This window comes from Ranitomeya imitator, chromosome 1 (assembly GCF_032444005.1).
Source record: "Ranitomeya imitator isolate aRanImi1 chromosome 1, aRanImi1.pri, whole genome shotgun sequence".
Taxonomy (NCBI): domain Eukaryota; kingdom Metazoa; phylum Chordata; class Amphibia; order Anura; family Dendrobatidae; genus Ranitomeya; species Ranitomeya imitator.
The window spans coordinates 1,084,325,984-1,084,348,910 of record NC_091282.1 but is presented as its reverse complement, the minus strand read 5'-3'; the positions used below and the strand labels follow the sequence as shown (position 1 = coordinate 1,084,348,910).

The window sequence follows — 22,927 nt, the reverse complement described above, 5'->3', positions numbered from 1 at the left end:
GACCACAATCTTGATTTCCCCATTGTGGCCTGGGAGGAGTTGGTACAGCGCCCTGTTAGATATGGCCCTGGAAGGTCCCTGCCTTCTACCTCAAAAGCTCGATCTCCTACACCAGGGTCCCCTACTATATCCGGACCTAAACAGGTTGAACTTGGCAGCATGGCTACTGAAGCCACAATCTTAAAAGCTAAAGGACTCTTGGATGATGTAATTCAGACCCTTCAAAAAAGCAGAAAGGCGGTAACCAATGCCATCTATACTAAGGTCTGGAAAAAATGTACGTCCTAGGGCTCCCCAGAAGTTCCAGACCCCTTCAATCCTGATATAGCGAAAATCTTACAATTTTTACAGAAGGACTTGGAAATAGGCCTTACCCCTAGCACACTCAAAGTGCAAGTATCGGCCCTTAGTAGCTTTTTTGATTTGAATTTAGCCAATCACTGCTTGATCAAGCGATTTATGACAGCAGCATCCAGAATTCGTCCTACGCTCCGTAGTGGGGTGCCTTCCTGGGACCTCAATACAGTACTTAACGCACTAACCCAGGATCCATTTGAACCCCTGCTATAACCATAAAGAACTTAACTTTGAAAACAGTCTTTCTAGTCACAATCACTACGGCTAGACGTATTGGTGAGTTACAGGCCCTGTCAATACAGGAACCTTATCTAACGTTCACTACGGATAGCATTATACTAAAACTAGACCTGTCTTTTTTACATAAAGTGGTCTCGAATTTCCACAGAGATCAGGACATTCTACTACCTTCAATTTGCCCGAACCCCTCCAACCCTAAAGAACAGACCTTCCACACCTTGGATGTTCGCAGGGTGGTCCTATCTTACTTACAACAGACTGAAGCCTGGCGAATTGATCAAAATTTATTCATCCAGTTCTCGGGACGAAACAAGGGAAAGAAGGCGGCAAAAAACACTATCGCAAACTGGATCAAACAGTCTATTTGTCTGGCTTATTCATTTCAGGGACTGGATCCACCTGCCTCTCGGAAAGCACACTCTACCCGAGCGATGGCAATATTATGGGGAATGCTTCATCAGAGCAGATATGCAGAGCCGCCACCTGGTCATCCATCCATACGTTCACCAGACATTACCGGCTAAATTTCAATAGGGATTTAACATTTGGCAGACGTGTTCTGCAGGCCGTGGTCCCTCCCTAGAGAAATTAGCTGTTGGTACTACGAAGTGGCTGTCGTGGAAGGTGACTAGAGAAAATAGAATTAGTTCTTACCGGTAATTCGGTTTCTAGGAACCTTCCACGACAGCACTAATTTCCCTCCCTATCTGATATTCTTATTGGATGATTCCTGCACTTTTGTGGTAATTATACATGCTACTGTGTCCAGGAAAACACTGGCGGTGCAGGAAGGGGAGGGGTTTTTAACCTCTTTGTGTTCCTGTCACCTATTAGGGCGGGGAAGACAACCTCCGAAGTGGCTGTCGTGGAAGGTTCCTAGAAACCGAATTACCGGTAAGAACTAATTCTATTTTTTCACCAGACATGTGAACAGCTCCATATATTATAATGGGTACGTGTTCTGTCCAAGAAAACCACAGACCGAACAATTATTTAAGTCATGAGCGTCATAATGAAGCCTTAGTGCTCAATGAATTATTGCGTTTTCGCAGTTTTGTCTGTTTTGGTGTTATCAATTTTTTTCATTTGTGCCTTATTCTTTTTCTTTCTTTTTTTTTTTTAATTTGCGCCTTTTTTAAAGTCTATAGTCAGCGGTCCATCAATTGTAACTTGTTGTAAAGCTTAGTGCAAATGTGCTAAGTAGTGCTTTCGAGGCAGCGTATTTTCACTGCGTCCAAAATGCTGCGTTCTATTGAATGCAGGTAAATCTGCATATGTTAATTGATCCATGCGAATTCACCGCTTTCCATTGAGAAATTGACATCAGCAGCTACAGATACTGACGTGACGGATGGACCGAGGTCACACAGCTCTGCTCAGCAGAGTTTAAAGGGAACCTGTCAGCAATTTTGTCCGATATAAGATACGGCGATCACCTTTCAGGGCTTATACACAGCATTCTATAACCACCTGAAAGAACTGACAAATAACTTATTATACTGCCCTGCTGAGTGGTCCGGTCCGAGGTGTGTCGCAGGTCCTGGTGCTGCGCTTCCCATCTTCTTATGATTGCCGCCCTCCTGCTTGCTTCTTGTGGATGACATGACCCTGCATCATCCACACCGGCTCCCCGGCATGGCGCTCTGGCGCAGGCGCACTTCTCTGACCTGTTGTGGGCAGAGCAAAGTACTGCAGTGCGCAGGTGCAGGGCTCTTTGACCTTTCCTGGCGCCTGCCCACTGCAGGACTTTGCCCTGCCCGCAACAGGTCAGAGAAGTGCGCCTGTGCAGGAGCGTGATGCCGGGGAGCCTGTGTGGATGGTGCAGGGTCATGTCATCCACAGGAAGCAAGCAGGAGGGCAGTGATCATAAGAAGATCTGCGAAACCCACCGGACTGCCCCGCAGGTGAGTATAATAAAACAGTTATCCGTTCTTCTTCCAGGTCGGGTTGGGGGCAGATATACAGCATTATAGAATGCTGTATATCAGCCCTTAAAGGTAATGGCCGTATCTTATATCGGCCAAAATTGCTGACAAGTTTCCTTTAATATGCTTAGGTTGGTGAGGTAAAGTGATAATGGGGGCAGACATTTCTCAGGTGGTAACATAGTAACATAGTTAGTAAGGCCGAAAAAAGACATTTGTCCATCCAGTTCAGCCTATATTCCATCATAATAAATCCCCAGATCTACGTCCTTCTACAGAACCTAATAATTGTATGATACAATATTGTTCTGCTCCAGGAAGACATCCAGTCTTGTCTGCAAAATAACTAGGAACAGTCCCGACAGCAGATCAGGAGAGGTGTATCCAAAAAGAGCAAGGAAAACTGGAGCCGATGCCTTCCACGGCCAAGCACAGTTCAGCGCTTATCTTTGACTAGATGGTGGCCCGATTGTAACGCATCGGGTATTCTAGAATATGCATGTCCTCGTAGTATATTGCCCAGTCAGATAGTATATTGCTCAGCCACGTACTATATTGCCCAGTCACGTACGTAACAGGTTAAAAAATAAAAAATAAACATATTCACCATCCGAGAGTGTGAGAGTCAGTAAGGTTTTTTTTTTTATTATTATTTTTAACATTAGATCGTTTTACTATTGATGCTGCATACGCAGCATCAATAGTAAAAAGTTGGGGACACACAGGGTTAATAGCGGCGGTAACGGAGTGCATTACCCGCGGCATAACGCGGTCCGTTACCGCCGGCATTAACCCTGTGTTAGCGGTGACCGGAGGGGAGTATGCGGGCGACAGGCACTGACTGCGGGGAGTAAGGAGCGGCCATTTTCTTCCGGACTGTGCACGTCGCTGATTGGTCGCGGCAGTCATGACAGGCAGCTGCCGAGACCAATCAGCGAATGAATAACCAGGACAGACAGACGGAAGTGACCCTCAGACAATTATATAGTAGATTGGAGCAGTTACCAGTCTTACTTTCCAAGGCTTTCGGTAGTGTCCCTCTAGCACGGGGGTGGGGGATCTTTTTTTTCTGACAATGGCCACTTGGATATCTGTACCATCCTTCAGGGGTGTTAGTTTGGAGTATAAAATCCTAAAGACAGGGTGTCTTTCCAAGCGGGTGCCTGAGCCGGTCTGGCTGAAATAGTGGTGGTGTGCACATAGCAAAGGAATCCGCTAAAACAATTTCTCATGTGACATTAATCTAATTTCTAGCTGTAGACAACCTGATGCCTCCGCTCTTACCGCATTCCTCCTTAAATATAGGTCATTCTGTCAGGTCACACCTTCACCTGGAATGATGACAACAAAAGCGGTGTTAGCTGAGACCTTCAGGTTATTGTGGCTGACGTATTCTCCTGTAGTGTAGGTAAGATCTACACACACGGCACTGAATGTAAATCGTGGTTCTGCTGCCATGCACAGCTATGGTTCCAGTAGGAAAAATGCTTGTGGGCAACCACTGCTAAAGCCAACCTGACCCACCGGGAATCGTAGCCATGCACCACAATCGGGGAATGTACGCCAGCCTGGCTCGGGCAGCTGTAGCTGCCATAAATACGCCAAACGTGGCTACATTTTTGCATAATTTTCTGCTACGTTTTACGCCGGTTTTAGATTTTTGGTGAACCTGGTTCATGGTCCAAAGCTTCGTAAGTGTTGGCTTCATCTGTATTTTACTAGTCTTCTTCTCATGTTATGTAAGGGTGGGGTGATCTTTTTATTGTTTTCTTGTTTATCAGAGAAGTAGATAATTTTTTTATTTTTTTCCTTTTTTATGATGTGTTTGTGCAGGACCAGAATTGTGGTGCTTGTTGCTGGAGGTGTAATTTGGATATGAGCTGAAATCCTGGAGTGGATTACCATAAATGAGGTCACGCAGATTATCCATATGGGTTGTGCTTAATATACTTTCGTGAAATCATAAAAAATGTGTTTTATTTGACATTGAAAATGTTACATACAAATATTAAATTTTATTATTTTATGTAAAATTTAATGACTATTTAGAATATTAGGGAATCTTGACACAATGTAAGATATTATTTTTGAGACTTTTTATGTGAATTTGGTACCATGTATGGTTTCAGGCAGGTAATAGATACTAAGAAGTAATATTATGACTCAGAAAACCTGTGTCTGCTGACTGGGCGGACAGCTGGGACCCCCACTACTCCTGCAAACCGGTATCACAAAGGCCCCTGTGTGAATGGAAATGGCGTGTCGTTTAGTCACCACTTCTCCTATAGAACTTAGGCCACGTTACTGACACCAGGGCTGTGGAGTCGGAGTCCATCATGATGGAGTCTGTATAAAATGGATTGACTTGACTCCTAAAATATATAAGTTGGGTACAGTAGAACAATGCAGGATGTGCTGAATATTTTTTAAGAATTTGGAAAAGTTATGAAATGTTGTATCCTGATCTAAGGATCTTGACTTTTAGTTGAGATGAATCTGTGCTGCACTTTATGCACATGCTCAGTAGTGAGGCAGTGCTGTGAAGTCGGGAGTCAGGGAAATTGAGGAGTCTGAGGTTTGACTTACCGCCTCCACAACCCTGACTGACACATTACAGGGTAACTAGTGTGACAAAGTCACTGGCAAAGTGCTGGAGGAGAGGTATGTGTCACTGAGGTTATTAGCTTCAGTGGTTTGAAACCCTTAAGGCTATGGGCACACGTAGAATGGAGCTCTGCGGGTTTTTCCGCAGCGAATTTCATAAATCCGCAGGTAAAAGGCACTGCATTTTACCGCGGATTTTGTGCGGATTCCACCTGCAGTTTTACACCTGCGGATTCCTATTGTGGAGCAGGTGTAAACCGCAGTGGAATCCGCACAAAGAATTTAACATGCTGCGGAATGTAAACCGCAGCGTTTCTGCGCATTTTTTTCTGCAGCATGGGCACTGCGGATTGCGGTTTCCATAGGTTTACATTGTACTGTAAATGCATGGAAAGCTGCTGCGGACCCGCAGCTGCAGATCCGCAGCAAAATCTGCAACGTGTGGGCATAGCCTAAAATTTGCTATAGCACACGAAGTGTTGAGAGGGGTTAGTCAGCTACTTTGTTTAAGGGCTGGGCTTTTGAGAACAACCATAGAGCTGTTGGGAGATTGTTGTCCATATCTCCACCCCATGGTGTGGCCTGCTGAGTCATTCAGGGTTCAGTAGGCCTGGAGTGTGGAGCTCCAGTGCAATGTGTCATGTTAAGGAAAGCTGAACCTTGTGTATGCTGATTTCATCTGAGCAGGCGGATCCCCGCAGACGTATGGACTGTGATATACCATTTTGTTTTCCTGTTTTACCGAGGACTGTGTTTATTTTTACTTCACTGTGGTTTATGCCTCATGTACATAATAAAGCCATGAAGGACTTAAAAAGACAGCGTTCCTGTGTCCTACCTCTGTACAGGTGAGTGAGCTGACCTACCACACCAGACACCGCCTCCATGACCTTAATGCTCAATGGTGTAATAATAAGTATTAATCTATATGATCGGCTTCTTTGACTATTGCTATATTGGGCATTCCCATTCCATTTACCTCTGCAAGACTTATGACCACTTTATACCAGCCAATAATCGAGTAACAAATGTTCTTGGGTCCATAGTCGGGCCAAGCATTCCTATCTAGTCGGCTGGCAATCGCCGAACTAACAAGCAGTATTGCTCATTTGGTGGGTGTGATGATTTGTAAGCAGGGTTAGTAATCGTTGTTCTTGGCAGCAAATTTCCTGCGTGTAAACAGTAGATGTGCTGCTGATACTGATGATATTCTATCTGTACAGAACAAGCGTATTAACGATCAATCTGGGTGCATAGAACGTTCATGGCTCTGTGCGAGTCAGACAGGAAACGACCACCGAAAGGATGTGTGCAATCCAACCGGTGGTTGTTTACCGGTCTCAATCCACCAGACTAATGGGGCCATTAACAATGATGTCGCCTGACAAGCAAGTGTCTTGCTCGTTCATCAGGTAATTGCTGGCCTGTTTACACAAACTACTAAAAGCTCCTTCCTATATTATTGGCTTGTCTAATTGGGCACTGTCGTGTTTTCTTGTGGGTAAGGCACAGGTTGGTTTGCTCCTGGCAGGGGAGTTTGTTACATGTTCTTTTACATCGGCCATATTGGTATTATTCTGGAGACATTTCTGCAGGCTGTGTGGTACACATGTCTATAGGCAGGACTGGACGGAGCAGTGGTGACAACCCCCTTGTACATGTGTGCCGGTACCAATACTCGGAGGTAGTCGGCCTTTGGAACCTACAAGTGGGTGACGTCATTGTAAATGAAGTGATAACGTGAAACAAGAAAGCCGATCTCCTGATCCAGCCTCGTCGGGGAGTCCTGTGCTGTAGGGATTGGTGTACACCGCTGACTCGGGATACTTTAGCGCTGGGCAATATAAGCTGCTTTTTAGTGGATTTTTTTATGATTAGAATTGTTTCCTTTAATTAAAAAAGACATTTAGGTGATAGATTTCCAAGGAAATAGAGAGAAGCAAGCTTCCGCTGCTTCCCGTCCAGCTGTGCCCACATAAAGCAGGTGCGGCCATGTTACAGGGTGCGGCTGTCATGGCACTGTGTTTGTCATGGTCAGAGTAATACAATTTTGGTGATTATGTTATACACTGTGTCTAATGACTGGGGGCACGCGATCATTGCAGCCACGTTTCTGGCATGGAGCCAACAGCCATTGATATGAAATAAACGTTCTAACCCCCATCAGTGAGGATGCGAGGAACCACTAATAGACATCTATAAGTGTATGTGTGAACGTTTCTTGCATTGTATCCTTTGTATCTTTATGTATACAGCCTCCTTAAGTGTTAAGTTCTGTCTTAGTCAATGTGTGCACGTGTTATTCTTCCAGAGTGTAGCATGAGAGCCCCATTAAATGGTCGGTGCCGGCAGAAGAGCCTGAGCACGCACTGAGGAGCTGTAGGGCTGCGCCGAATCTTCCTATTGAGGTGAGTCGTTCTTTCATATTGTTTTTCAAATTGTAAGAAGAAAAAAAATTCCTAGAGGTTGAAGAAGCATTTCTCCTAGGGTGTTTCCTTTACCTTCCGTTTGTAGGTGCTCCATTTGGAAGTTGTTGTGGGCCTGTTCACTGAAGATCTTTCAGCTCCTCTGACCTGTCTGTAGTAAATCATTGCCTTCTATGTGAAACACCAATTCTGAAGCCTCTTTTCTTAAAACTCCAGTGTACTGTTCTTCTTTTATTCTTCCTACAAGTGTATGAATAAATTGCAAGAGGTTTTCTTCACCAGACTACTAACACCTCCCTATTAGATAAGTAATAACTTACAGATCGGGGGGAGTCCAACCACTGGGACAAACGCCGATCGCCAGAACGGAGCACTCTTTGCCTCCATACGGTGGAGCGGCAGCACATGTGCTCAACCTCCGCTTCATTCATTCTCTGAGGGGCTTCCAGGAAAAGCAGAGCGCAGCACTTGGCAGTCCCTTAATCCATGGCGGGGCAATCACTCTGCAGCTCCATTCTAACTGGCGATAAGTAGGATCACACCAAGGCCAGACCTTCACAGATCTATAATGATCACCTGTCCTGTTATACCCAGTGGATAGGTGGTAATTTCTCTTCAGCAGACAACCCCTTGTAAGATTTGGGTACTACAATCTCTTGACGTGTCCCCAATGAGTGATGGCAGTGTCAGACTGTGTAGGCACAATCACTTTGACAAGAGGAATTACCGGTAGTATATTAGATGTTATCGCTGCCCCCGTTGGGGCTCACATGTAAATTCCCTATCAGTATGTCTTTGGAGCACCAAGGTGAAGGCCACACTAAACACTGGGAGAATATATGGTACAAACTCGTTAGAACAGATCATTGGGCCTAAATTATCCAAAGCTCAGCTCTGATTGTTACTGTCAATCAGTTTTATAAAGGAGTCCCGCTGTGTACCAAACGACTCTGCATAAAGTTAGAAGAAAATATACATGTTGTAAATGGATGCCTCCAGAGCAGAGTAGTGGGCTTAATTCACGGAGTGACCAAGCTCTAAATGGTGGGTTACATTGGATAACCCAAACAATGTCACCTGACTGATTTGCCTGCAGTCTGTATTATGTTGTACATTAGTCGAGCTTTATACCATTCTAGACGCCCGTACTTGCCATCAGTCCCACGTCAGGTGGCATAGTCCCTCAATCCCAGACCACAAAGAGGGTTGTGTTTATGCATTGGGGGGTTGAAATGTCCTGATTTACAATGGATCGGGAGGCCATAATTGTTACAGCCATCAAAATATCCAGAATATCAATGTATTTATGGGTGAAAGATGAAGTAACTAATAAAAATAGGAATAATGATAAGCACATAAAATACTGTAATTTTTTTTTCTTGCATTCAGGTGTATGAGCCTCATCTGTCTAATGATTGGAATTCAATAATCTATTAATGTGGTGTTTTCATCTTTTTGTTCCGGAAAGCACCTCTTCTTGGCTTCCTGTTTCCTCGGGGGGCTGCTCGACCAGCAGTATAGTCGAACTGCTGACCAATCTTAGGAACAGTCACAGACAGAATAAGACCTCTATATAAGAGCAATAAAGGAATCATTTGCAAACCAATTGCTTATCAAAATTAATAATTCTACCTGTTCTGGAGGCGACAGTGGCCTCCTTACCTCTTTAGCCCCTGTACAGCTGCACAGGTTGCACCCAGGACTGTGGGGTCGGTAAGCCAAACCTCCCACTCCGATTCCTCAATTTCCCTGACTCCGACTTCCTCACACATGGATCATGTTTAAGTGATAAAGTTCCTGTAGTAAAATGGTACCATCAGGCTTTTCATCACCTTTATGATACAATAATTACCCTGTTTACTTGCCTAGTTTCCCTCCAGCAGTACTTGAGATGAGTGCAGGGCTGCAGGCATTCCTTCCCAGAGCCATTTTACTCAATCTGTAGAGGAGGAACCTCACCATTGAGCATGATCATAAAGTGCAGCACAGATTCATCTCAACCAAAAGCCTAGATCCTTAGATCAGAAACAGAACAGACATTTATAGGACCTTTCATAACTTTCCCAAATTCTCATGAAACAATATTCAGCACATCCTGCATGGCACTACTGTCCCCAATTTATTATATGTTTTAGGAGACGGAATCGGTCCATTCTATACTGATACTGGCTCTGCAGCACAGCTTGCACCGATGCTATGTCCGTCCCTGATGTGTCCGCCTTCCGATGCTGCTAGTTGAGGCCGCTTTGCCATGCTGTCTGGATCCGGCCAGATTCAGAACAGTGCTTACAATCTAAAATAGCTTGTAGGCGCTGTGCTTCTTGTCTAGGAGACCAGCCACTACTAATAGATTCCAGCGGTGGCTGGTAACCTAGGCAATGAGCAGTAATGAAATAAAATAAAATCTCTATTATTGAAAACTGAGAAGATTTTTAATAACAAGTAAATTGCAAAGCACTATTTCTATTTTACCCATTTAAGATGATGGGACAACACCTTTAAACTAAAATGCTGTATAAAGTGTGAAATTTTCTATAAAATGTCAGGCTCCTGAGTGACGACGATGTCACCTATTTTTAGTAGCCCCAGATGCAGTTTTCGGTCTTTGTTCTCCATGGTAGTGGCATCTGTTTACTGTACCTTTTTTTTTCCTCCACCGTCTAAACATCATTGTACTCCTGTTCTCATGTAAACACGCTCTACCTCATTTCACCTCTCCGGCTGTCACAAATGTATAGGACAGGGAGCTCTGCACAGCGTTACTTGCCTCCGATGATGCTTTTTTTGCCTGTGATCTAATTTAGGGTATGTGCACACGTCAGGATTTTCTAGCCGAAATTTCCTGACAAAAAAACGGACATTTCTGCCAGAAATCCGCATGCGTTTTTGACGCGTTTTTTGCACGTTTTTTCAATGCATAGAATAGCGGGAAAAACGCAAAAAATCCGCAAAATTAATGAACATGCTGCTTTTTTTACCGCAATGCGGTTTTTTTTTTTTGCGGGGAAAAAAAACGCAGCATGTGCACATAAATTGCAGAATGCATTCTAAATGATAGGATGCATATGTCTGCAGTTTGTAATGTGTTTTAATCACAAAAAAAGCGAAAAACCTTAACGTGTGCACATACCCTTAAGCACACTTTCAGTCAAAACTTGTCTTCCCTTCTAAACATTTGTGTGCAAATGAAAATCCAGCAGCGTTAAAGAAAAAAAAATCATAAGAAAAGCTCTATAAAAGCTGATTGATAATCTATATTATGGATGTAATAAATACAAATAATTCATCATTTGTAATACAAAATATTTCCATATTAAGGTTGTCAGTAAGTAGTATTGAGAAGAAAATTAGATTGGCTTCATCCCGATAGCTTGTTGAATATGGGAAGCTGGGTCAAAATATGTCTGCGGCCATATGATAAGGTAGATGCGTGATATTTTTGTTACATGTATTGATGAATAGTGATGAGCGAGCTCGTGTGCTAATAGAGTATCTATTCGAGTGTGCTCGAATACTATGTTCAAGTAGCCGTGGCTGCATGTCTCAGCGCTGTTCAACAGCTGCAACACTTGCAGAGATTGACCCTACATGTGTTGCGGCTGATTATCGGGCGGACGGTAGAGGGGAGCCTCTGGCCCTAGCGGGCGGACGGTAGAGGGGAGCCTCTGGCCCTAGCGGGCGGACGGTAGAGGGGAGCCTCTGGCCCTAGCGGGCGGGCTGTGGAGGGGAGCCTCTGGCCCTAGCGGGCGGGCTGTGGAGGGGAGCCTCTGGCCCTAGCGGGCGGGCTGTGGAGGGGAGCCTCTGGCCCTAGCGGGCGGGCTGTGGAGGGGAGCCTCTGGCCCTAGCGGGCGGGCTGTGGAGGGGAGCCTCTGGCCCTAGCGGGCGGGCTGTGGAGGGGAGCCTCTGGCCCTAGCGGGCGGGCTGTGGAGTGGAGCCTCTGGCCCTAGCGGGCGGGCTGTGGAGGGGAGCCTCTGGCCCTAGCGGGCGGGCTGTGGAGGGGAGCCTCTGGCCCTAGCGGGCGGGCTGTGGAGGGGAGCCTCTGGCCCTAGCGGGCGGGCTGTGGAGGGGAGCCTCTGGCCCTAGCGGCCGGGCCGGCTGTAAAGCGTATATACAGAACTCTTTGGATTTATTGTGATCTCTTTTCCAGCTTTTACTCTGCGCAGGATGTTCTATTTCATCCCAGTAAAGTGCTGACTGTTGCTCTATGTAGATCGGTCGATAAGCAGACTTTTAATAATTAACATTAGATTTTTCGGTAATCTTGAAATGTATTTTGGAAAACCGGCCTAATGTTAGTGTGAAACAAGGGGAAGACACTTCAAAGATTTCTCTTGTACAGCGAGTACTCTTCAAAGTTTACTTTTTGGAAGACATTCTTTAAATATTTATAGCGGACATCAAGCGTTTCCTGCAGAATGAGCTCTATGCGTTCATGAAAGCCACTGGATGAGCCAATAAATTCCGAGATCATTGATATTTGAAGAGGAAATTGACGCTTTCAGATTCATATTCCACCTCCCCAGGTTATAGATTTTCCATGTGAATAAAATATGTAATAACATCAGAGAAGCATGGTGCGGTCCTGGGTCATCAGGACATGCGCTACTTTGTGTAGAAGTATTTTTTGTGACCTAAAAGAGCACTGTAGCTGTAAGAGATACTTAGCTATACCTTGTGCATGATATTTCGCTCCATGGTGCCCTGGAATCTCTTCCTCAGGCTATCCACTCTCTCTCTCTTTTTCTTTTTTTTATAAAGCATATATAAAATGAATGTTTCCTTAGGTTACGAATATGTGATTCCTTCTATCATTGTGTGGCTCACACAAGTCCCCATATGATTCATCCATGAGCATTTCCATAGAATGGAGTTAGCACGGACTCCAAAACAGGAAATTAGGAGGGTGCTATCTTCTCAGTTTTGGAGATGAACAGCCTAATTGTCCAATAAATTGGTCATCCCTCACGTTACAACTTCAGGTTAAACTTTTTTTTTTTTCCAGTTTCTAAAGTTTGTCTTGGCACAAATAGTGACTTGAATATAATTTATAATTGTATTGAAAAAGGTATTCTCAAGTTTGAAAGTTCTTGTTCGCTGGAGGTCCAACCGCAGGGACCTCCACTGATCACAAGATTCGTTGTATTCACTCTTGCGGGAGTGTCGAAGTCCAACGCTCTCTTATCTCCGGTGGTCCCGTTAAGAATGAATAGAGCGGCTGTGTGAGTGATCGGCCACCGCTCTTCAGAGCCCAAGTTCTCCGGATTGGAGGAGGTCACTGCAGTTGGACCTCGGCTAACAGGAACTTATCAATTATTGATGGATAAGGGATAACTTTAAAACTTGAGACTACCCCTTTAATATTATTTTGACATTTCTACCAACTTCCCTTAACATTGCCTCCTGATTGTGACTCCACGGTCCCTTAGAGGTCCGCTAGTCTGTGCTATGCAGTCTACCGGTAGATCGCCGTCTAGTAACTGGTCACCACCGCATTTGTATGTCACATGCTCAAGTGTCCCTCTTGCTCTTAATCTGTTTTCAGCAGACACAAGGTAACTGTTTTGTACTAATCTTACTATTTTTATGAAACAGGGATCACAGATGGGTCAAGGGCTCTGGAGAGTTGCAAGAAACCAGCAATATCAGCAAGGATACATAGATCACAGCTTCTTGTCCGCAGAACATGACAGCAATATGAACCATCGGAGACACACACAGGGGGGCATAGATCTCTACCATCTGCTGAAAGCTAGAAAAGCAAAGGATGAACAAGGGTTTATTAATCTTGAAATGCTGCCACCTGAATTAAGCCTTACTATATTATCCTATCTCAATGCAACTGACCTGTGCCTGGCATCCTGTGTATGGCAAGACCTGGCTAATGACGAGCTGCTTTGGCAAGGGTAAGTCACAGTGGCAGATGCGTGGCTGATAACAGAGACTCAACTCCTTTCCTTAATAGGTTTAAAATGGACAGGTGAAAATCAATACATAAATCCAGTCCACTCTTTTGGCATAAATCGGGCACATTATGCCCTATGGCCACGTTCATTGTACACGTCAGAAACATTTCCTGACGCATGCACCGCTGGTGGGGAAATGAGGTGTGACTGTAGGCTTTTGGATGACCTAAGGGCATCGCAACTAATCCAGACTATGATGATCTGATGAACGCTGATAGAATGGCGAGTGCTTGTCATATTGCGAGAGTAATGAATGCAGCTAAACATTAGGAAAGTGTCCGCAAACCTATTAGGGCTTGTTCACACGCTGCATTTGTGCCTCTATTTTTCTTTTTTTTGCTCCATTTTACAGTACCAGCAAAGTGAGTGGGTTTTTTCTGAAATCACATGCACGTGCTGCATATCTTTTTTTCCTTGCGGACTTCAACCATCAGCGCCTTTTAGCCAAAGCGCGTATTTTACACAGTAAATCCTCAATGTGTGCACACAGCCTTAATTTCCTCCGCATGGTGACTGGATACATCTGAATTGTTGACACGCGATCAGATAAGCACGTGTAGCAATTTTTCTCAAGTACAAAATGCCTCCATGTAATGGTGGAAGACTGCCAGGTCTTAATGCAAAAATACTTGATCCAGCAATTAATGTTTTCTCCGAAGTCTGCAGCCTTTTGTTTCATATTGATGGCATGTTTAGTTTTTCCTTCAATTTTCTGATAAAATATGCTAGTTCAGTGGAAACGCTAATGACCCGTAAATATGACCGGGCGCTGTGTAGACGGCATGATCTTCCAGAGAATTGCCTTCCATGTGTACTCTCCAGCCCTTGTAGGTCAATGACCTTGGTTTATGTAGTTCTGTCTATGATTACTTTACTGCTGCATTAACCTTGGCCTGGAAACCCTGCCGCTCACAAGCAGAGATATAGTCTTAAGTGAACTTCGCTCCAGCCTTGCAAGTGATTGAATTGTACTTAGGAAATCAAAGTCCTCACATTCCCATACCCGTGCCTCGGTCAGAACAGACCACAACAATCATTTCTGAACGTACACACATGGTCAAAATTGTTGGTACCCCTCGTTTAATGACAGAAAAACCCACAATGTTCACAGAAATAATTTGAATTTGACAAAAGCAATAATAAATAAAAGATCTATGAAAATGAACAAATGAAAGTCAGACATTGCTTTTCAACCATGCTTCCACAGAATTAAAAATAAATAAATAAATAAAATTCATGGCCTGGACAGAAATGATGGTACCCTAAACTTAATATTTTGTTGCACAACCTTTTGAGGCAATCGCTGCAATCAAACGATTACTGTAACTGTCAATGAGACTTCTGCACCTCTCGACAGGTATTTTGGCCCACTCCTCAAGAGCAAACTGCTCCAGTTGTCTCGTGGTTGAAGGCTGCCTTTTCCAGATGGCATGTATCAGCTCTTTCCAAAGATGCTCAATAGGATTTAGGTCAGGGCTCATAGAAGGCCACTTCAGAATAGTCCAATGTTTTCCACTTGGCCATTCTTGGGTGTTTTCAGCTGTGTGTTTTGGGTCATTACCCTGTTGCAAGACCCATGACCTGCGACTGAGACCAAGCTTTCTGATACTGGGCAGAACATTTCTCTCTAGAATCCTTTGATAATCTTGAGATTTCATTGTACCCTGCACAGATTCTTGACACCCTGTGCCAGATGCAGCAAAGCAGCCCCAGAACATAACAGAGCCTCCTCCATGTTTCACAGTAGGGACAGTGTTCTTTTCTTGATATGCTTCATTTTTCTGTCTGTGTACATAGAGCTGATGTGCCTTGCCAAAAAGTTCCATTTTTGTCTCATCTGTCCTTAGGACATTCTCCCAGAAGCTTTGTCGCTTGTCAACATGTAGTTTGGCAAATTCCAATTTGGCTTTTTTATGATTTTTTTTTTTCCAACAATGGTGTTCTCCTTGGTCATCTCCCATGAAGTCCGCTTTGGCTCATACAACAACGGATGGTGCTATCTGACACTGATGTTCCGTGAGCTTGAAGTTCACCTGTAATCTGTTGTGAAGTTTTTCTGGGCTCTTTTGTTACGGTTCATATTATCCGTCTCTTTGATTTGTCATCAATTTTTCTCCTGCAGCCACGTCCAGAGAGGTTGGCTACAGTCCCATGGAGCTTAAATTTCTGAATAATATGTGCAACTGTAGTCACAGGAACATCAAGCTGCTTGGACATGGTCTTATAACTTTTACCGTTAACGTGTTTGTCTATAATTTTCTTTCTAATCTCCTGAGACAACTCTTTCCTTCGTTTCCTCTGGTCCATGCTGAGTGTGATACACATCATGTCACCAATCATCACAGAGAGTATCTGTAGCCCTATACACAGGCCCACTCACTGATTCCAAGATTGTAGACACCTGTGATGCTAGCTAGTGGACACACCGTGATTTAACATGTCCCTTTTGTCACATTTATTGGCAATTAATTAAAATTCTGTAGAAGCATGGTTGAAAAGCAATGTCTGACTTTCATTTGTTCATTTTCATAGATCTTTCATTTATTATTACTTTGGTCAGATTCAAGTTATTTCTGTGACCATTGTGGCTTTTTCTGTCATTAAGCGAGGGGTACCAACAATTTTGACTGTGTGTACAACTTTTTTTTCCCTATGTGGCCAGTATTATTGGAACTGTATGTAGCGGGATGTGATATCAGGTTTTTGTCGATTTCCAGTTATGCCCACTGTCCAGTCATTTAGTCACTTTGGATATGATCTTAGGACACGGCTGTTATCCCGACCTTTGGTAACAATATTAAAGAAGAACTCTGCACTCCGTACTTGAGGTCCTGTAGTGCTTTTTTAATTGAAACCTAATATCGAAAAAAAAAATTCTGTCTTCTCTCTGACCTTTCTCAGATGTAAGGATTTCTGGCATACGTGTGAAGAGATGGTAGATAAGTGCTGTGCTACAGTATTGGTGAGTAGATTTCTACCATTTCCTCACATTCTCTATCCCAGTAATCCATATACCTGACATGAGATTCCAAACCTCACAGACCATTTTGGATTTAATAGAACAGCGCTCCAGCATCTGAAGAGCGGACAGCTGAGGTCTTCTTTAATCTTGTATGGAAAGGCCCTACACTTGTATCTGAACCTCACGGATGTAGCATAAACCTGAAAGCCGTGCTGATGCCAGTATCTAGATGTCGGCACAATCTTGATTGAATTAGGCAGTGTCAGCCCATCCATGTCATCCTGATGCAGCAGCAAGAAGAAGCGCCATGGGGAACATAAGTCATTTTAAACTGATTGAAAAAAAATGACTAATGTTTTAATTAAAAGAATTGTGTGAAAAGTGGATAAGTTGCTGGGGGTCGCACCAGCACTTCTGCTTTGCTGACTGTTCGGATCAGTGGCATCGTTGAGCAGCTGGCCCAAACTGCACTCTCCCATCCTGTAGGCAGAGGTTGCTTTGCTCTGCAGCATCAGAGGAGCGCAGGGACACAGAAGCTGGTGGGATCCAGTAAATCAGTGGAGCGCAGAGACACAGAAGCTGGTGGGATCCAGTAAATCAGAGGAGCGCAGGGAAGCTGAAGCTGGTGGGATCCAGTAAATCAGAGGAGCGCAGGGACACAGAAGCTGGTGGGATCCAGTAAATCAGAGGAGCGCAGGGAAGCTGAAGCTGGTGGGATCCAGTAAATCAGAGGAGCGCAGGGACACAGAAGCTGGTGGGATCCAGTAAATCAGAGGAGCACAGGGAAGCTGAAGCTGGTGGGATCCAGTAAATCAGAGGAGCGCAGGGACGCTGAAGCTGGTGGGATCCAGTAAATCAGAGGAGCGCAGGGACACAGAAGCTGGTGGGATCCAGTAAATCAGAGGAGCGCAGGGAAGCTGAAGCTGGTGGGATCCAGTAAATCAGAGGAGCGCAGGGACGCTGAAGCTGGTGGGATCCAGTAAATCAGAGGAGCGCAGGGACACAGAAGCTGGTGGGATCCAGTAAATCAGAGGAGCGCAGGGAAGCTGAAGCTGGTGGGATCCAGTAAATCAGAGGAGCGCAGGGACGCTGAAGCTGGTGGGATCCAGTAAATCAGAGGAGCGCAGGGACGCTGAAGCTGGTGGGATCCAGTAAATCAGAGGAGCGCAGGGACGCTGAAGCTGGTGGGATCCAGTAAATCAGAGGAGCGCAGGGACGCTGAAGCTGGTGGGATCCAGTAAATTAGAGGAGTGCAGGGACGCTGAAGCTGGTGGGATCCAGTAAATCTGAGGAGCGCAGGGATGCTGAAGCTGGTGTGATCCAGTAAATCAGAGGAGCGCAGGGACACAGAAGCTAGTGGGATCCAGTGAATCATGGGAGCCCAGGAACCCTGAAGCTGGCCTGAGCCGTTGAATCAGAGGAGCGCAGGGACGCTGAAGCTGGTGGGATCCAGTAAATCAGAGGAGCGCAGGGACACAGAAACTGGTCTGATCCACTGAATCAGAGGAGCGTAGGGATATTGAATCAGGAGTGCAGGGATACTGAAGCTGGTTGGATCCAGTGACTCAGAGGTGCGCAGGAAAGTTGAAGTTGGTCTCATCCAGTGATTCAGAGGTGTGCCGGGGTGATGAAGCTGGTCTCATTCAGTAATTCAGAGGTGCGCAGGAACGATGAAGCTGGTCTCATCCAGTGGTTCAGAGGTGCGCAGGGACGATGAAGCTGGTCTCATTCAGTAATTCAGAGGTGCGCAGGGATACTGAAGCTGGTTGGATCCAGTGAATCAGAGGTGTGCAGAGGCGATGAAGCTGGTCTCATCCAGTGAATCAGAGGAGCTTAGGGATATTGAATCGGGAGTGCAGGGATACTGAAGCTGGTTGGGTCCAGTCAACCAGGTGCACAGGGGCGATGAATCTGGTCTCATCCAGTGAATCAGAGTAGCGCAGGGATACTGACGCTGGTCTGATCCATTGAATCAGAGGAGTGCCGGGACGCTGAAGCTGGTCAGATCCAGTTAATCAGCTGGCTTAAAAGTAGTTATTAAAAGCTCTAAAGTAACAAGATCATAAGTGCTGGGTAGGCCCCTTGACTGGGAGACCGGCAACCACTGATTTACTGTAGTAGTGGTCGGTTATCTAGTCAGCGAGCAGTAAAAAAAAAAATTACTCCATTCTTGAACAGAAAGGATTTTTAATAACAAGTAAATTGTGAAGTCGCTTACCTTTACTAGCATTTTGCAAATTTTAACTTTTTCAATATCCCCTTTTAAAAGTACCCCAAAATCGGTGTAATCTTTAAGTTCCTGTTTATACAGTATGTCCAATGGCATTGAGGACATTGGTACTTCTTCCCTATGCTCCGTACCCACATGATACCACACATATTTTATGTTCTATTTTATGGATTTCTGTTCACATAGGAGTTTATAGCTAATAGACTGAATTGATGTAATATGCGATTTGGTTTTCTTCCAAAGTGTGATTTAGTCCATATTCCAAAGGCTTAGAAGCCAGCACATGCATGGGCAGTATCTTCAGTGCCTTTAAACGTGTCTTGTATTACTTCTGTGATAATTGCCTGCCACTGATTTCATGGAAACTGAGCTCCATGGATCCTCTAGAGAGTTTTGTGGTTCACAGCTATTTGGGAACAGAGGTAGGAGCGTAGGTAAGAACAGTGGGAAACTGTACTCTAAAAATACCCACAATGTCTGAGATCTGTGCGTCAAAGGTCAATTATGTTGAGCTAAAAAGCCCGACCGTTGAAGTGCTCACTATGATTTTAGCCCACTACTCCTATTACTTGAAGTGATTGATGTGAAACATGAATGATTGGATTCAGATGTGGCTTAAATACCACAATATATGGCGGATTTATTCGCAAGAATTCAAGAAATGCCTGTGTGTGAAGGATGCTGCATTATTCGATAGAAGCTCCAAAGGCAAATGACTTCACTAACAAATGATTTCATGATTATCGGCCCTGAGAAAACCGCCCCATTGTGTGGTGTAACAAGATTCAAAATAGAAGTCACAATCTTACTTTCCTATTGTATTTCATACAAAAAAAATATATACCCCAAAAGTGTATGAAGATTGAACTAAGGAGAATGACTGAATCTGTAATCCAGTTTCGAGGAAATGGAAGGGAACCTTAGATTAACTTGTAGTTTTGTATTGGGGTAATTGCTAATAAAATGCGCTCATATTAAAGGGGATTTCCCACAAACAAAAGTTGATTTTAATTAATAAATCTTTTTAATAATAATAATTTCCACAATTGAATGTTTAAATAAAATGTTCCGTGCTGGGATTCTCTTATAATTGTGCCCCTGCTGTGTACTGTGTAATGGCCGTGTCTGACCGTGCAGGAACATGGTCTGATCATACCACAGCTCCCGGGCGGAGGAGGACACAGTAGAGTATACAATAATTTAAATGGTAGAAACGTGTGCACTACTGGTGGTAGTGCAAAGGTAGGTTCCCACACCTTACAGTATATATAAAGAAGAACCTTACACTCAACTTTATGCTCTTAGTGAATTTTCATGTAGTACCCAAAAAAACGTTTCGGTCCAACACACCGGACCTTCATCAGTTACGTACTATGTGAGGAGATGCGAGGAGAGCCAAAAAGAGTGTCTCTGGGCACACAGAAAGAGCAGCGTCTCAGATGAAGACCGGCAAGTGTTAAGATCCACTTAAACAGAGGAGGGGGTGGTGTGTGCCGTGCATAGACGCGGAGTCCTCCGCTTTGATGTGATCGCACATCAGAGGAGAGAGAAATGGGGTCTCTGATCCCCCCCCCCCCACACTCCTCCCTGTGCTTCTCGGCCTTCCTGCTTCAACCCCCCCCCCCGGGGGCGCCGCCTTCTTCTCCCGGGAAGAAAATGGCGGGCACATGTGCAGGGCACCCACCGAGATCGGCCGGCACCAGGCAGATCTCCGGGGTCTAGGCTTCCGGGGGTAGCTGAGACCCCGAAGATCATGATTCAAGTCGGGTTTTTACCAACCCCGGTTTTGTGATCGCTGTTAACCGGTGACCGCAAAAAAAAGTCTGATGTGCCATTTAATTTCTCTCCTTTGATGTGATCGCACATCAGGGAAGAGAAAAATAGGGTCCCCGATCCCCTCCCGGTGCTCCTCTGCCCTCCTGCTTCCCCCCATGGGCGCCGCCATCTTTTTCCGGGAAGAAAAGCTGAGATCGGCTGGCCAGCACCCGGCAACTATAGGAAGATTTTTCCTATTGGTTCGTTTTGGTCACTGTGATGGGGTCTATCACAGTGATCAAAATAAAAAAAAATAGTAAATAAACCCCCTTTTTATCACCCCCTTAGTTAGGGAAAAAAAATAAAGAAAATTTATTTATTTCCATTTTCCAATTAGGGTTAAAGAGAACCGGTCACCCCCTCAGGCGTTTGTAACTAAAAGAGCCATCTTGTGCAGCACTAATGCTGCATTCTGACAAGGTGGCTTTTAGTTATGATGCCTGCACACGCTGAAATAAACGTTTATAAAATGTGCCCCCTCATACCCTGAAATCGCCAGAGAGGCGGGACTTTCCTTCCTAATCAGACGCAGCATAGCCGTCACTCCGGGCCTGTGCACGCCGGGCGCCGCCGCCTCTTGCTGCATTATCGTCCCTGGTGCCTGCGCTGTAAGTACAAAAGGCAGCGCACGCCCGAAATAAAAAACTTAATGCGCAGGCACCGGGGACGATAATGCTGCAAGAGGAGGCGGCACCTGCTTCATCACCTGCTTCAGCATTAACTCCATCACCTATGGAAATCCTGAAAACTTGGCCTGTTGGTGGGTCTTGAGGACTGGAGTTTGAGAAACACTGGTTTAGGTACACTAGGGGGTCTCCAGACGCGACATGGCTCCACCATTGATTCCAGCCAATTTTGCGTTCAAAAAGTCAAATTGAGCTCCCTCCCTTCTGAGCTCTGCCATGTGCCCAAACAGTGGTTTACCCCCACATATGGGGCATCAGCTTACTCAGGACAAATTGGACAAGAACTTTTGGGGTCCAATTTCCCTTGGGAAAATAAAAAAAATTGGGGCTAAAAAAATCATCATTTTTGTGGGGAAAAAATATTATTTTATTTTCACGGCTCTGCGTTATAAACTCCTGTGAAGCATTTGGGCGTTCAAAGTGCTCACCACACATCTAGATAAGCTCCTTTGGGGGGATCTAGTTTCCAAAATGGGGTTACTTGTGGTAGGTTTCTACTGTTTAGGCACATCAAGGGCTCTGCAAATGCAACATGACGCCCGCAGACCAATCCATCTAAGTCTGCATTCCAAAACCTCACTACTTCCCTTCCGAGCCCCGACGTGTGCCCAAACAGTAGTTTTCTCCCACATATGGGGCATCAGTATATTAGAGACAAATTGGACAACAACTTTTGGGGTCGAATTTCTCCTGTTACCCTTGGGAAAATAAATATTGGGGGGCGAAAAGATCATTTTTGAGGGAAAAAAATTGGATTTTTAATTTTCACGGGTCTACGTTATAAACTTCTGTGAAGCACTTGGGGGTTCAAAGCTCTCACAACACATCTAGATGAGTTCCTTAGGGGGTCTACTTTCCAAAATGGTGTCACTTGTGGGGGGTTTCAATGTTTAGGCACATCAGTGGCTCTCTAAACGCAACATGGCGTCCCATCTCAATTCCAGTCAATTTTTCATTGAAAAGTCAAATGGCGCTCCTTCCTTTCCGAGCTCTGCCATGCGCCCAAACAGTGGTTTACCCCCACATATGGGGTATCGGCGTACTCGGGACAAATTGTACAACAACTTTTGGGGTCCAATTTCTTCTCTTACCCTTGGGAAAATAAAAAAAATTGGGGGTGAAAAGATGATTTTTGTGAAAAAAATATGATTTTTTTATTTTTACGGCTCTGCATTATAAACTTCTGTGAAGCCCTTGGTGAGTCAAAGTGCTCACCACACATCTAGATAAGTTCCTTAGGGGGTCTACTTTCCAAAATGGTGTCTTTTGTGGGGGGTTTCAGTGTTTAGGCACATCAGGGGCTCTCCAAACGCAACATGGCGTCCCATCTCAATTCCAGTCAATTTTGCATTGAAAAGTCAAATGGCGCTCCTTCACTTCCGAGCTCTGCCATGCGCCCAAACAGTGGTTTACCCCCACATATGGTGTATCGGCGTACTCGGGACACATTGTGCAACAACTTTTGGGGTCCATTTTCTCCTGTTACCCTTGGTAAAATAACAGATTGGAGCTGAAGTATATTTTTTGTGAAAAAAGTTAAATGTTAATTTTTATTTAAACATAAAATTCCTGTGAAACACCTGAAGGGTTAATAAACCTCTTGAATGTGGTTTTGAGGACCCTGAGGGGTGCAGTTTTTAGAATGGAGTCACACTTGGGTATTTTCTATCATATACAGGTCCTTCTCAAAAAATTAGCATATAGTGTTAAATTTCATTA

At 44.7% G+C, this 22,927-nt stretch overlaps 1 protein-coding gene across 2 annotated transcripts in view; it reads left to right on the top strand.

Annotated features, from left to right (window-relative positions):
- The window catches only part of FBXO8 (F-box protein 8), a 68,121-nt gene that overhangs the window by 13,504 nt on the left and 31,690 nt on the right, over positions 1–22,927 (top strand). Inside the window, exons 2-3 of one of the 2 annotated variants that reach the window (XM_069744244.1) lie at positions 7,438–7,534; positions 13,145–13,455. In XM_069744244.1, the coding sequence (XP_069600345.1) occupies positions 13,154–13,455 (302 nt within the window). In that variant the 5' untranslated portion in view covers positions 7,438–7,534; positions 13,145–13,153. The remainder of the gene's footprint in view (positions 1–7,437; positions 7,535–13,144; positions 13,456–22,927) is intronic. The other variant, XM_069744245.1, reaches the window with a different exon arrangement.